The sequence below is a fragment of the Lutjanus erythropterus genome, chromosome 7 (assembly GCF_056507025.1).
Source record: "Lutjanus erythropterus isolate fLutEry1 chromosome 7, fLutEry1.hap2, whole genome shotgun sequence".
NCBI lineage: Eukaryota > Metazoa > Chordata > Actinopteri > Lutjaniformes > Lutjanidae > Lutjanus > Lutjanus erythropterus.
In genome coordinates, this window is record NC_139323.1 from 12,556,149 (window position 1) to 12,572,152 (window position 16,004).

At 41.0% G+C, this 16,004-nt stretch overlaps 2 protein-coding genes across 2 annotated transcripts; one reads left to right on the forward strand and one right to left on the reverse strand.

The window, feature by feature from the left end:
• On the forward strand, positions 1-2,586 carry chst14 (carbohydrate (N-acetylgalactosamine 4-0) sulfotransferase 14). The gene is made up of 2 exons (XM_084722763.1): positions 1-555; positions 1,230-2,586. Exons 1-2 carry the CDS (start codon positions 262-264, stop codon positions 2,055-2,057), a joined length of 1,122 nt encoding a protein of 373 aa, XP_084578889.1. The 5' UTR covers positions 1-261; the 3' UTR covers positions 2,058-2,586.
• Positions 2,587-2,760: 174 nt separating this feature from the next.
• Positions 2,761-15,311, reverse strand: cep135 (centrosomal protein 135). The gene is made up of 26 exons (XM_084722764.1): positions 15,080-15,311; positions 14,608-14,733; positions 14,071-14,261; positions 13,810-13,977; positions 13,543-13,684; positions 13,344-13,428; positions 13,113-13,241; positions 12,739-12,954; positions 12,554-12,619; positions 12,228-12,378; positions 11,463-11,692; positions 11,207-11,362; positions 10,975-11,112; positions 9,743-9,820; positions 9,425-9,576; positions 9,081-9,196; positions 8,821-8,975; positions 7,730-7,785; positions 7,424-7,592; positions 7,215-7,325; positions 6,908-7,093; positions 5,258-5,467; positions 4,950-5,152; positions 4,744-4,848; positions 3,218-3,379; positions 2,761-3,059 (listed from the first exon to the last, which is right to left on the reverse strand). Exons 2-26 carry the CDS (start codon positions 14,718-14,720, stop codon positions 3,038-3,040), a joined length of 3,510 nt encoding a protein of 1,169 aa, XP_084578890.1. The 5' UTR covers positions 14,721-14,733; positions 15,080-15,311; the 3' UTR covers positions 2,761-3,037.
• Between the last annotated feature and the right edge of the window lie 693 nt (positions 15,312-16,004).

The following is a 16,004-nucleotide window of genomic DNA, read 5'->3' on the forward strand; positions in this document are numbered from 1 at the left end:
ATGTACACGCTACTTATTCTTGAATTCACATAATTTTCTTTGGTCGTTTTAATCCAATTACTCGCAACATGTTACTCTAAACAGTTTTATTTTGATAGTTTATACGGAAATGGCTGTATTGTAGTTGGCAAACTTGACGGACTTTAAAAGTTAATTATGGGTACGTGGTAGGTAACCAACGGTTTTCTCTACGTAGTAACGTTAGTAGCTGTGGACGTTAAAAAACAAACAAGTATTGTGGAGGCAGGTCGGACACACAGTATGGTTCCTCGCAGGCAGGACTACGCGATGAAACGGAGCGGAGGAGCGAGGAGCGGCTCGGTCATAAACTTCAGGACAACTCTGAACTCGGGCTCGGTCCGCCGCAGCTCCGCGGTGCTGCCGTCGGTGCTAACTTTCCTGGTGATCGTAGCATCCGGAGGCCTGCTGCTCATGATAGAGAAAGGAATGCTGAACAGCATGGAGACGCCTCCACCCCGAGGTAGCGGCAAGCGGCTGGACTTGATACGGCAGGCTGGGAGACAGAGCCCGGCTGCTGTGGACGTGGAGTCCCAGGTGAAGTAATGTCAACCTCCATGAAGTGTCGTAAGCGAGTACGCTCAAGTGTGACTTGCGGAGATTTGGATTTATCTCGTGAATGTGTATATTTAACGGTATTACAATCTGTGTCATAAACTCTAGCTTTAAAGGCTTTAGCTCTATCATTTCCTGCTGATAAAAGGGCAAAAAATGTTTTTGTAAAAGTTCTGGTTTAGTGTTCTCATCAACAATCCAGGCATTTTGTTTCATCTTAAAGTGAAAGCTCAGCCCCAAATTAAAATATTTTACTTCTGCTATTTTAGATCAGAGGATTTCAAAGTGGGAGGCGAGCCTCCGAACAGTTTCAGGGGAGACTCTGTGAATGGAAGTGAAAAAGATTACCTTAGTTATTACATTATTTATCAAAGAGAAGATCACATAAAATACTCTAAATGTGCGTGATTTGCTGAAAGAGATAGTTTGGGGCACAGTATTGGGGGGATTTTACAATTTTCACAGAGTCAGAAACTAATAAATGCCTTGAGGTACACCTTTAGACTACTTAGTTTTGGCTGAGGTTATGGCAAACATCAATATTAGGTTATTTTGGGTCAGTTGTTGAGTATCTATGGGATCAAATACTGTAACGATGATGAAGTGTAAAATTGGTGGAATGCACCTTTAAATCACTGATTTGCCTTCATATTCAGATCCTCCAGGAAATCCGTAACCGGACCATCAGGACTATGTGCAGCCAGAAGAACATGCCCCACAGCATCTGGTCCCTGAGCCCTCTGCAGAGGAAGACGCTGCTGCAGCACATCCTGGTGAACGACCAGTACCACTTCCTCTACTGCTACGTCCCCAAAGTGGCCTGCTCCAACTGGAAGAGGGTTCTGAAGGTCCTGAGCGGCGCTCTGGAGAGCGTGGACGTCAACATCAAGATGAACCACCAAAGCGACCTGCTGTTTTTGTCCTCTCTTAAGCCTGAGGAGATCCGCTACCGCCTCAAGCACTACTTCAAGTTCATGTTTGTGCGGGAGCCCATGGAGCGCCTGCTGTCCGCGTACAGGAACAAGTTCGGAGAGATTCAGTCCTACCAGAAAAAGTACGGCGTGGAGATCATAAAGCGGTACAGAAAAGGTTACCTTAAAGATGCATCTATAACAGGAGATGATGTGACCTTTGCAGAGTTTGTCCACTACTTGCTGGATGAGGATGTGGAGCGCATGAACGAACACTGGATGCCCATGTACAACTTGTGCCAACCCTGTGCTGTCAACTATGACTTCATCGGCTCCCATGAGCACCTTGAAAGTGACGCGGAGTTTGTGCTGCAGCGCATTGGGGCGCCTCCTTACGTTCACTTCCCCGAGAGGCAAACATGGTACAAGCCAGTCACCACAGAGACATTGCACTATTATCTGTGCAGCTTACCGCAGAAGCTCTTGAGGGAACTCCTGCCCAAGTACATTTTAGACTTTTCCCTCTTCACTTATCCTCTCCCCAACACAACCACTGAACATTGCCGGCATTAAATGTGCAATTTTTATAGTTTTGATATTATTTTTTATAGAGAATCATTTGTACTATTTTTTATTCCTAGGGAACAAGCAGTATTTTGATAGCTGTTACACATTTTTACTTGAGATGTTTGAATATGATCGCAAAGTGCTGATTATTGGAAGAGACTTGACTTCAAAACCACTAAAGCTTGAAATCAGCTGCACACAAAAGAAAAAGACATCATGTAGGTCACCAATGTCAACATGCTCCTGACATGCACTGTTACAGTAAACAAACCAATTCAGTATACAATGATAGAAATGTAATTAAGGATGCAAGACGAAACTTTGTATTTTGCTTCTTTCTTCATCTATACTTGGGGAAGGTAAAGGGTTAAAGGTTTCAGTGGGCATTCAGTGGTTTAGCAGGCTAAAACACATACCATTGTACTGACAGGGCTGTGGGGTTTAAAAAGAGCTTTTTTTGTTGTTGTTGTATGTCACAGCCTCTCCTATTTACCTTGTAATAAAACGCAGGTTCAAGTTTGGGCCATCACTGCAAGTTCTGTAATTTTGTATTGCTTTATTTTGTGAATAATTTAATAACTTAAACATCATAAAAAAAAAACATAAATAATCTTCAAATACACATAACCACAGGGCTGAATGAACACTTCTCTTGCTACATGAATGAGGTTATAGTTGTTAAGAACACTTCATATGCACCAACTCAAAGACTATGTAACGTACTAACAAAGAGCTGTGTAAGTGGAGTCAATGAAAAGTTGGATATTTGTGCTAAAAAAAAAAAAAAAAAAAGACAACTTATTCAAATGTTAGGACTGTCAATGGCTTCAGTGAGCATTCAGGCATGATTTCACCTAAAATGCTTCAGGCTGGAACTAATGTGGCACTGCCTTCACGGTTCATGTCTGGACTCAGGACTTTAAGCGCAGGCTTCTCGTGGTGTCTGACTCACTCCAAACGCCTTCATTTGTCTGTTTATGTAGTCGTTAATCCTTGAAGCTCACACTTCTGAAAAGTGAAAGAAAAGAGAGGTTTTTGGTGAAACAAGGCAGAGGAACTTTTAAAAATAGTTCTGGCTGCGATTCTCCAATGTTAGAAATTAACAGAAAAACTCAAAATAGTGAGCCCTAAAAACAGCGTTATCATTTTCACACCTAAAGCCTCACCTGTCAGTGGCTTGTGACTTGTCAGTGGAGCGGTTCAGTGTTCTGAGGATGGAGCGTTCTGGAGAGATGTGAGGAGGACTGGTGGAGACACTGAGGGGCAACGAAGTCTGAAGGGGTGAGAATGACACACCCTGTCTGCGCATCTCCTGAACTGCCCTTTCACTGAGGACACAGAGACATAAATTGTTTTTGCCTCCACTATGTTGTTACATCCTCGTAACTGCAACATAGTATATTAAAGCTGGAAGTATTTTTAAAGCAAAAATGTCAGAATTGACAGTCTCCAGCTTCTAATGTGAATATTTGTAGGGGCTTTTTTTAAAATTTTTTTTTTAAAGTTCAGAGTCTTTATTGTAAGTTCAGTGTCTTTTGGACTGACAGTCAGACAAAACTATTTGAAGACATCACCTTGGGCTCCCATGAGGCGAGAAAATAATTTTCAGATTAAAGGGGCAGTTCACCCCCAATTCAAAAATACATCCTTTTCCTCATACCTGTTGTGGTATTTATACATCTAGATTGTTTTGCTGTAAAGTTGCCAAGTTTTGAACCTTGTTGTGAGCAGTTTCATGGAGGAGCTATTTTCTGTCTACCAAACTATAACTGCTAAACATATCACTGTGCAGAAACAAGCATGATTCTACTCATAGATGAGAGGCTCGTGTTTAAGCGTGGGATGTTAACAGCTGAGCTGTAACATTAGCACAATTGAGCTAGCTAATGCTGTGATTGTTGGCAGCTGTAGCTGAAACAGCTCACAACAAGGCCTGTGGATTATCTTGAGTAACTGGGTCATGATTTGTGGATTGCTGTTGAGTTTTTCAAATGCATTCTTCGAACACCACAGGCCAAGTGCCATCAAGCTCCATTATATTCAAGTAAAGCAAGCATCTTTATGGCTGATATCTTAAAAACTCAGCAACTCACATCAAAACAGACTAGATCTATAAATCTCACTACAGATTAGAAGAAAAATGTGTATTTTTGATTTGTGGGTGAACTGTCTCTTTAATTGATAATTAAAATCATTACTCGCTGCAGCCCTATTTAAGGCCTATTTGAATTGAAAATGACCAGATATTCTAAAAGAGGATTCTGAAATTAGTATCAAAAGACTAAATTTAGTATTATTATATATTTTTTTGTCTAACCAAACTTTACATTTAGATAAGGCACTGATTCACAGTAAACAGAGGACATCTGAAGTCAATTCTCTACATCTTGGTAATATGCTTCTTCAGAGCTCAAACATTAAGAATGTTTTTGCAGCCTAGTGAATAAATGTTTAATGGAAAGAGAAATAATCAAGTTTGTGGATGTTGTAATTACAAGTTTACAGAAAACATTATATATTAATATTAGCTAAGCTGCACCATGAAGCTAATATTTTATTTTTGCTGTAATACAGACAGATCAAGTTTGTGTCAAACTTGCAGCTTTGGCTACAAGACAACAAAATATTTCTGCCCTGGGGTAAGAGTTCCAAAGTCAGCATCACTGTAAACACCAACAGTCCTTTAGCTCACCGTTCAAAGCGCTCAGTGGTCAACTGTCTTTTCAGGACGTCCATCTCTGTCTGCAGCTGGGAGACTTTACCACGGAGCTGGGACACCTCCCTGGCATGCTCTGCACTGAGTGTATTTACACACACGTAAACAAATCATAATCACTTATTAAAAAAGAAAACCATTTTATTTAAGTCTTCCATTTCAAGCATATTGAATCAGTTTACGTTTTACTGTCAGCCAGGGTCAGCCTGTCACGAAGGACCTTCAGCTCAGACTCTCTCTCACTGGCTGTCAGGTGGGTTTGGAACTCCTTGTGCCGATTGGTGGAGAGCAGCGTCTCAAGGTTACGGACAGTCAGTCTCTCACTGGCCAGTTGTTTCTTAAGTAGCTCTGCCTCTGACTGAACATCCTCCAGTTCTCCTGTGACCTGGAAAATATGCAGGTTGATTTAAAGAAAACACAGATAACAACTGCTGCTCACCTACACATATAACTTGTGAAGAAGTTAAGTCAAAGTGTGTTTGGGCGTCACCCTCTCTAGATCCATGCTCCTGGAGGTCAGCTGACGTGCAGCGAGCTCCTTGCCAGAGTCCAGTTTGACACAGAGCTCCCTGACGGATGCCAGATCCGAGACGAGAGCGGCCTTTTCTTCCTGTGCTTTGTGTAGCTCCTCCTCCAGTCGGGACGTCCCACGAACCATCGAGGATACTTGGGCCTCGTAAGCCTGCAGAGCTTGTATATGCTTGGGAAACAACAGGGTGAAAGGTACATTAATCACACACTAAAGACTGACATCGGAATAATTTTGTGTCCTGTACAATCTCACATAGCACACCACTTTGAAATACACATCATGCCTCAAAGGGATAGTTTGGATTATTTTGAAGGAGGCTGTGTGAATTACTTATCAGTAGGATGGTGGTCAGCACACTCTCTGTTTGGAGAAACAGCGGGAGACCTTGTGTGTGAAGCTAAACAATGTAATGCAATGGAAAGGATTATCAGCATGATGTATTTAGCCACTTAACATTTTCGTGTTTTTAGTGTTATACAGTAAGGGGTGCTGTTTAGAAAAATCACTAATGAAAAATGTTGATGGACTAAGACTCCAATAATATGCATCTGGCCAACATTCTGATCTGAATTATGAGTTTGGTAAAGGAGAAGATGGGGTTGACACGAAAACGTCTCAATATTGCGTACAAGCCAAGGGAGATGGACAACTTCAGACTATGATACCGATATATGGAGTTGTGGTAATCAAGGCCCTGGTCTCCTCCTTAATTCAGGGATATTATTATTTCATTTGTTTATTTCACTTTACTTTTTTAAATATAGTTGGGATTGCTATATGGAAGTGAGAAAAAAATAACGATGTAGTGTTGTTTAGTGTCAGATTTTTTTTAAAAACTAAAATGATCAACATTCAAGTGTTGACAAAGAACAAATGAAAGACACTAGAATATGTAAAAATTGAAGCTCTGTTCTATTTTTAAAAATATGTATTCTCTGTTTACATATTCACAGAACAAAATATCCTGGGGTTTTTGAAGGATTAGTGAATACAAAATACTGGTGGTGACTGGCAACTTAAAAATAATAGTCTGACAGGTAAAGAGTTTTTGTTTTTTTGTTTTTTTAAAGGCCCATCTAGAAAAATAATTTTTTATTATTCTATTTCCCATGTGTTATCTCCTTTCAGACAACATTCTCCTATGAGAATTATATGATCCAAATATTGCCCTCTCTAACTCAAACACTCCTGACTCCTTTTGTAAAAAGTTATTTCATCTTGCAGAACGCAGGAGTTGCTGGTTCACTGCTGCCACATTGATTAGTTTGTGTTATTGTGTGACTTTGGTGAATCTGAAGTAATCCTTTAAAACACAGAATTTTTCATTCTGTATTGTATTTACTGTATCAATATATTAAATATATATATATTTTTTTCAAGTGGCTAAAATCTGTTTTCCTGCTGACCCTGTCAACAGTAAAACATTGTTAAGCAACCTACACCAGGACTCCTGTAGCTTCCCCAAACTGGGGGTGTGTTTGACCACCATCAGCTGTAGCTAATACACTGACAGTCAGTATGTCACTCATATGACCCCACTACATGAAGCCCAAACTATCCCCTTGTAGTGTGGATGCATTAGCTTCTTTTTTCAAACTACTGTCCCACCTGCTGGATTTCTCTGTCCTGCTTGCTGACGGTATCACGGAGGTGTCTGCGCTCTGAGTCTGAAGAAAGCAGCTCCAGGCGGATGGAGTTATTGAGGCCTTCAGCCTGCTGCAACTTCTGCTCCTGCTCCTCCACCTCAGAGTGGGCCATCCTGAACCGATCCAGCAAGTCCCTGTTCTCCTGCTCCTGTGTGTCAAGACATAGCAGTCAGCTAGCAGACAGGAGAGGGTGTACAGCATCTCCAGAGCATCAGAAAGACAGTATGTGCTATATGGATCCTTAAACACCTATTAAAGTTTTCTCTTACCTTTGTGGCCATCAGCTTCTCTATCCTGGACACTTCAGAAATGTATGAGTGGATCCTCAACTTCAGCTCATCCTTCTCATGCAAAGCCTCCTCCATCTCTACATGTACAGCCTGCACAGTTACAAACACAACAGAAGCAGGCGTTATTTCTTGGTTGTTTTCTTTCATTTATATGACACAGAGGACACAACTGCTGACTAATGACATACTTGGTTCTCTCTGGTCATTGTAGCCAGGTCATCTTGCAGCCTCCTGTTCTCTCTGATCGTGATCTCTTTGTCTCTCCTGAGTGCAGCCAGGTCCTCCTGACAGGCATCCAGCTGTCTCCTCAGGCTGGTTATCTCCCTTTCACGGCTGTTTAACGCCCCCTGCAGCTGACTGTGAGGATCACATATTGACATCATCATAAGAAAACGGTCACATCAGCTTATTAAGGGGAACTCATGATTTCCTGCATGAAGCATTTATCATGACATTTAGTTGTAACGCAGCAACTTCGAAGGCAAAATACTCACGCTAATGAGTTGTCCATGTTTGTGACTGTGAGTCTTACTTCTTCAAGGGTCTGTTCCTGTGTAAATGCCAAAGAATTATGAATCATTAATTCCTGTGAGACTCATCTTTCAATTACTATTACTTAAGTAATTACTTACAGTTACTGTCATAATCAGTGGCCAGTTCTCAACTGTCTATATGTACATTAAAGGAGTTACTGGTCTTTGTAGTCAATCCTTCTGTCAATACTGGCCACAAAGAGAGCCTTTACTTGAGATTCTTTCAATATGTGATTCCAAAGTAGGTGATGGGAGACAAAACCCAGTGCTTCAGTGCAAGAATACAGTTCAAAGTTTATCTGAAGTTAAAATGATGATTTGGCAGTCTAAATGTATGAGTACACAGGATCATTCATTGTCATAAGAAGCTGTGCAATGGATTCTAGTAACACTACAGTGCATTACAAGACGGGGCGTCACTTTGGCCAGTTCTCATTTGCAATATGTTGAGGTCTAGGTGACTAAGACATTCAGTGTGACTCGCCACCTCTGGAAACTTTCGACAAGCTTTAAAATAGCAACAACAGTTGTTGATCTAAAATAAATGTTTTCAGAAACACATTAGGGCGAATGCTGTTTGTAAATTCAACAGAGAGATAGTTGGTTGTTGAGTCTCATTCCCAGGATGCCAAATACTTACAGTTTAGGTTAGTAAAGCTTCCAGAGCACAGTAAAATACTGACAAAATCAGAATTTATGGGTGAGGGCAGGGTCTCAGCAGATGTAAACGTAACCACTTCCCTTCGGTGGGTTGTGGGTGATAATTTAGAGGACTTTTTGTATGAGTTTATAAATTGTTGGGAAAAATTATGCATAACTTGTCTTTAAGTCTGCATTTTTGCACAGAAAAAAATACTTTATTTTGTCTCATCACTTACTGTAAATTGGAAATGCTTTAAGAGAACTTCTCATAGGCAGTATGAACAGGAAGAATGATTACAGGGATCTGTAACTTTTTCAATGTATATTTATGCATATAGGCATTGTTTTAGGATAGACATGAAAAAATGTGAACTTAACCTTAAATTTTTTGGTTTGCTGGTCATAGCTACCTTTTTAGAGTTCTCCTCCTGGAGAACAACCAGTTTTTCAGTCTTTTGATCCACCTCATCCTGCAGAGCATCTTTCTCTCTATCGAGGGCAGAGATGGACTTGTGAAGAACAGCCAATTCCTCCTTGTGCTTGGAGCCCTGCTGACTCAGCTCCCCTGTCAGACAAAATAAAAATCAAGCACACAGCCAAGCAGCCACAGAAAAAACATAATAACAATAAAACACCAACTGTAGCAGTCCATGAATCCACAAATATCCACCTATTCTCTCCTCCAGTTTCTCAATCTGGTTATGAGCAGCTTGCAGCTCATTCATCTTCACAGACAGCCTGTGTTGGGTATCAGACAGTGACTGCTCCATCTGCTCCTGTAGCAGCCTATAGACAGACAGGGACAAATCCATCAGCACGCTAACAACGCTAGCAATAAACTCAACAACTCCTGATCCTTTTTTAACACATCTTTTCCCAGCACAATAATGAGGCTGTTCTTAATGAAGAGCTCAGCAGTTTAAGTGGATACTGCAGACGTTCATTGCACATCATCGTTTGATTCTCATATTATTTATTTCCACTTTTTTAATTAGACATTTTGTCAACACGAACCTCAGAGCGTTAGACTCCGTCCTCTGCTGGACGACCTCCTCTGCATTCTGGACCAGAGCAGCGGACCGGACCTTCAGCTCCTCCTCCATAGCCTCCTTGTTCTCCTGCATCAGACACACTTGCGACCGCAGGTCCAGTCTCTCCCGCTCCAACTGCACACCAAAACACACAATGTGCCAGGTAAACATACAGCAACACAAACCAATTTAGGACCAAAGTTACAGTAGTGACCATTACATAATAGCTGGGTTTATTAGGAGCATTTGGTGGGTAAAATTATGAAATGAACAGATTTATTTAAATATCCACTCAACTTACGCTCTTAACAACATTCTCTAGGTCCAGAGTCCTCCTCTCCTCTACCTGTCTGTCTGTGAGAGCTGATGTCTGAGCAACCTGTAAAAAGTGTGAATATTTGTTAGGCTGAATACACTCCAAATCATAAAACTAATTTACTATGACCTTGTTCAGACTGCCAGTCCAAATCCATTTTTGGCATACAAGATTGATTTTAGAATATCTAAACAGACAAAAAAAAATGCAATTTATGCATATCAGAGCCTCCAAGCCACATTTGGAAGTGGTTTGAAATGCCATTCCAATTGGATTTCTACAGATGTGTCTCAGTCTGGAAGCTCAAATCATTTTTCAAAGTGTCTTCTGTGTCATTTGTGATATCACTCACAACAATGTCCAATCCAGAGTGATGGAAGTGCCTCAGAGCGGCTAAGCATGCAAGCCTTAGTCTCTGAGTTTGTCTTGTGTGATAGAGGACTTCTGCTCTGTGACTTGAGCGTCATTGTTTGGAGGGCGAGATGATGGAGCTTCATTTCTCAAACCTCTGCGTTGGAAAGCCACGTCACCAGTGTGCATAGTTACTAACGCCAATGTTGCAAACCTAGCAACCCATGCAGATATGCTGGTGATGTCTGCACACATAAATCCCATCTGATAACTTGCCAGTAAGAGCAACAGTCTGTCTCAATGATCTGATTTAAGAATCATATCTGATTTGCCACCAGTCTGAACAAAGCCTGTATGTCAGTGTGGTTTTTGAACCAAGGTGAACAAGGGACAGACTAAAGTGGCACAGCGACATCATTAAATCAGCAGATGTTTTCACTTCATTAATTAGTCCTAAAATTCAGACATTCGATTTATTATAAGAAAAACCAGCGAAAGTTCACATTAACTAAGCAGGAAACATTGAATCTTTGACTTAAAAAAATGGTGATGAAATAATTGCTCAGTTATCAAAATTATTTGCTGATTAATTTTTCTGTTGATTGACGAACTGACTAATCGTTTAAGCTCTATATTGAAGCAAACGTTCAAAATATGCTAAACTCTGCGAGGGACACACCATAATGCATCACAGTCATGACAACTAAACTATAGAATATAGAATCAATAACACAGCCTGATCAATAGTGGATATACTTCAGATTTGGATGTGCAGTGGAGAAATGGTATTTCACTTGTTTCTGTAAAAAAACATAATGTTGCACACAAATCATGTACACCATGAAAAGTAGTACTCTGGGACTTACCTTCAATCTCTCCATTAGTGTGTCTCTTTCAGCGCTCAACTGCTGGATTTTGATGTCTGCCTCTCTGATCTCCTCCTTCAGTTTCAGGAGGACAGCTGACATATCAAGGCTACGGGTCAACTTCAGGTCCTCTTGTGCCTAAGTGGGCAAAAACATTTGGTAAAACAGTGTGTAAAGCGTAAGTGCAAAATATGGAGTTTCCACCTGGTGGGACAAAGTTTCTAAAACTCACTTGTTTAAACAGCGTTTTGAAATGGTCTCTCTCAGTACTGAGTGTCTTCACATTGTCCTGGATGTCCTCCATGTGCTTCTCGAAGTCCAACAGAGCAGCCTTGAGCTCGTCTCTTTCCTTTACTAAATGAAGCAGTTCTGTCTCTGCAACACCTCCCTAAAAATGTGAGGCTGTTATATAATTTCTGCATCATCAATTTAATCTGTTAAACAAAGAAGTAAAGTGTTTTGTTTTTGTTCTTCTTTTTTTCTCCTACCCTTGTTACTTTGGATCGAGGACTCCTTCCCCTGACTGGACTGCGACTGGGGCTTAAATCCAGGCCACCAGCCCCTCTGGCTCTTTTGTAGCTCTCTGCCTCCTGCCGATAATAATCCCTCTCCTCCTCTAGACTCTTGACAAATGCATCCAGCCTCGATGGGGAGTGTTCCCTTCCACAAACACCATATTTAGTCCGCATGGCCTCCAACTCCAGCACCAGGTCTTTGTCTAGGAGACAGTGTTAGAGCCATTTATGTGTCATGTTCATGTGTATGGGTGTATATATGAAAATATGTGGTCACTTGTAGTTCCCTCATGTGCACAGTAGGTAGTATGTGGAGTGTGGGGAATGTATGAGTAGAGGAGAAACTTCCATCTTCAGCAGGTGTTGCTTACCGGTGAAGCACACAGTTTTTTGACTGTCAAGTGTAGCGAGGCCAACAATTGAGCCTTTGTTTGTTTTGCATACAAGTTATTAATGTATATAAGTACATGTAGATCAACTGACACTTATTGTGATGGACCAGAAGATGTACAAATAAACACATTTAAGTATTGCTGTACGGATGCTTGTGAATTTGAATTAATCTACCCACTGCACAAAGGAGACACGTCAATTAGTCAAGTACAGGTATAGCAACCCCTCAGTGGCTTGTAGATTTTTTTGTTTTGTCAAGTCACTACAAGCAACAAGTCAGTAATATATTAAAGTCAACGATATAAAGGTACCATTAGAATAGATTTCAACCAAAAATCTGCTCACCAGCTACCATCATTTTCTCCATTTTGTCCTGCAGCCTGATTTTCTCCTCCTCCAGGAAATTCACCAGCCCCTCCATTTTTTCATTCTGCTCTTTGAGCTCCACCAGCTGGTCTTGAAGACGGTCTTTTTCAAAGTCACCTTCAGACTGCTCCTAAATACAATCATTTCCAACAGATTATGCAATAATTAGGGGAGATTTTTGGCAAGTCCCAGTAGTTTATGTTCACTGAAGAATGTCAGTTATATACTAAAATGCACTAGTATTACTAGTATATGCACTAGTAGGGAAATAATAATAAAAACAGTAGAGTATTTACTATACATACCCTTCTTACTTTGGTGATAATATTCTCCAGGTCTTCAATGATTTTATGTTGCCTCTGAATTTCTTTCTGTTGAGAAAGGGGGATTTATGTTTCTTTAAACTGTAATTTACACTATTTTGCTACCCAATTCGCTGCCTGTAAATGTGCAACGTTTTTATTTTATATCTTATTTCCTGCTATCTTACTTTAGCTTCTTGGAGTTCCATGTCAGCAGTTTCCAACACACGCTCCTTGTCCATCTCCAGCCGCTTTGCGAGGTCATCAATGTGTGTCAACTCTTCACACAGTTCCAGGTTCTTTAAAGACAGATTGGCCACTTCAGTGGAGGCGTCCTTCTTCTTCTGCTGCAGTCCCTCTACCTTCCGCTCCAGTGTCCTGTTGGTCTCCTGAAGGTACTCAATCTGTGTAACACAAACCAGCAGCTAACTCAACATACAGGAGGATGGATACTAGCAGCCATGCAGGGAACTGTTTTTCCAGTGGAACTGGGGTCAACACCAAGTTAACCTCTCTGTCTATATGATTTCATACATGAGGGTAAATATCTGATCTGACTTGCCTGAAGGTTAAGATGGGCGATAAGTTTCTCGTTGCTAATGTTCTGAGCCTCGAGGGAAATTACATCATGAGGTCGTCCCCCCTGAAGTGCACGATTCAGACGCTCGATCTCTTTGTCCCTCTCCGCCACCTTAAAGAAGTGTTTTGACAAAATAAAGCAACATCTTGTCACTTCTGTAATAACATTTAACTCGGCAGACTATTAAAGGCCTCTAGTTAATTTATTTCTTACCTGTGTGTTTAAGTGTTTTATGACTTCTTGAGCGTTTTCAAGGTCTAGTTTGACCTTTATGATGTCTTCCTGTAGCTCATGAATTCTACAAATTTAAGTTTCAGTGAGTCAGTGCAAGCATCTACAATCAACATACATCCATCAAGACGTTACCGCCATTCTCAATAATACAATTCAGATGTCACAAAACAAAACAAACCTTCCATCTGCCAGCTGCAGTAGGTCAGCTATGTATGGATCATCAGGCTGCGACACAGGATATGCTGATGTAGAGGAGGGAGATATGAGCTCATCTATCTGCATTCTCTGACGTCTGAAAGGGATGCTGCGCTTCTTTCCACCTGTCAAATTATATGAGAGAAAGGAGGATCGAGTTCTTCAAAATTTACCAAAACCTACCCAAGTCACATGAAAGTGATGTCTCAATGTGTTGTCATAAACCTTGGGTGAGCCCCCATGGAATTACCTGGTGTTTGCACCACAGCTTGCATGTTCTTCTCCTGCAGCTGTTGGATGTGCTCAGATTTAGCCTTGCTATCCTTCTCCATGCAGCGAACTTTGTGTACATACTGATTATTTAAAAATTTCAAGTCAGATGTCTCATGGTCGAGTTTTCTGATGTGGGTCTTGAGTTCTGAAATGAGACAAGATTGTGTGAAGTTATGAAACCAGTTTTGATTCATGTGGTACAAAGGAAAGGGGACAAAAACTGGTTATCACAACTTACCTTGCGTGACACGGTCCTTCTCCTCCTTCACCCTAAGAAGTTCCTGGTGCAGCTCATTGTTCTCCCTGACAACGCGAGCGTTCTCTGCTCTGTACGGCTCGAGAAGAGCATCAAAGTTCCGACTTTCTTTCTCAGTTTTGCCTGCTGACAGTTTGACATTGCGCAGGCTTTCAGTGGTGTGGACCAGGTCACTGTAACACAGAGAAAGATATATCTTAACTACATCTCAACAACTCTAAGAGACTTTATTCATGGTAACCATGTTGTTATGACACAGTAGTGCAGATGGATTTTTACCAGTGATACTAAGGTCCCGTTCTATGTAGTGTTGCAGAGCCTTACCAGAGAGCCAACATGCACAATAGAAGTACCCTGACTATTTGACCTGAATGGACCAGAACCTTAATTAGTATTACTGGTAACACCTTTTACCCATCAATTTCATGTCAAACTGGCTGCTGTGAAAAAGGTCTACTGACTGACTGACATGTAGTATGTGTTGAAAGACAGGAGGTGCAGAGGGGCTTAAGGTTTCACCTGAACAGCTTCTCCACCAGTGGCAGTGACTCTATACCCAGTGGTTGTCTGTAGCCCAGCTGATCCAGGCGCTTCCTCAGATTCACGAATTTCCTCTCTGCGTTGCTGTTCATGGCTGTAAGATTACTATTATCAACACACAGCATCGGTGGGATTAGATATTCACAATAACGTCACGTAAAAAAAACGTCATTAAGACCCGTGTTGGGTAAGAGGGAACCGTTAATGTAGCTACACTTGCAAAGGCTAACTAACGTTAACAGTTACGCAGTATTTGATATAAGCTAACGTTATGTAGCTAACTTACAGGCTAATAAGCTTGTATTAGCAGTAGGTGTGGTTAACTACTGAGCCAGTATTACCTGCATTTGAGAGATAACAAGTAGCATTAGCCGGCTAATCAGCACCGCCTGGCTCCCGTTAGCCAAAAAGCTGCTAATTAGCGTTAAATCTCATGTTTGCCTTTACTTACCTTGGCTTGCACAGACGCTGTTCTCCTGACAGCTAGCCTGACTAACGCCAACTTCGTTTTACATCACCGACATAAATGTCTCGCATGGACCAATACTTTGCAATAAAAGTTAATTTCTGGCATAACATGGAGTTTTCCGTTAAGTTAATCAATAAACAAACAAACCACAAGTTAACATGTTTCCGCGGTAAAGACGTTTGAAAAGAGCGCCGATTATCTCCGGTTTGGATTCGTCGCCATGGAAGTGAAATACTAGGTCGTGTCTAAAAGGGAACCGCAGACCCGCGAAAGATCTCGCGAGAGTGACCACTGTAACACCAGCCATGGTCTTTCCTGATACTAACCAGGTCACTTTTGTTCCTTAACTACCTAGATCACAACCACAACATTTTCACATTAAAATACAAAATTAATTTGTAGAAGCTGCTCAATAACATAAAAAATATGCAAATCTCACGAGAGTTTCACAAATCTAGAGTTCCATTCAAGTAACAACTGAGACGCTGGAACTGGTCGGGGCAGCGTGTTTTGCGAAACGGCGTTGTCCGTACCGAAATCGCAGGGCGGAGTTGGCACAGAGATATAACCCTAGCATAGAAAGAAATATTTATGGAAGCCCATTTCCGCCAATATGATAGAAAAAAAAACAGATAGTCTACATCATTATGAGAAAATGTCTCAAAATGAGTTAGGTAGTTATTATTTTGAGAACTTATTATTTTGAAATACTAAGTCATTGTTTTGAAAAAGCTTCTCATTGGATTATTTTGGCAGACTAATTCATTGAGACAGTCTCTCATAATAATGACTTTAATCACATGGGAGGAAATAGGCTTACATAACATCCAGTGTCACTGTCTGATATGAGACTGAATTGTCAACTTGTTACACTCCATTTCCATATACTGAAGAGTGTATTCTATAC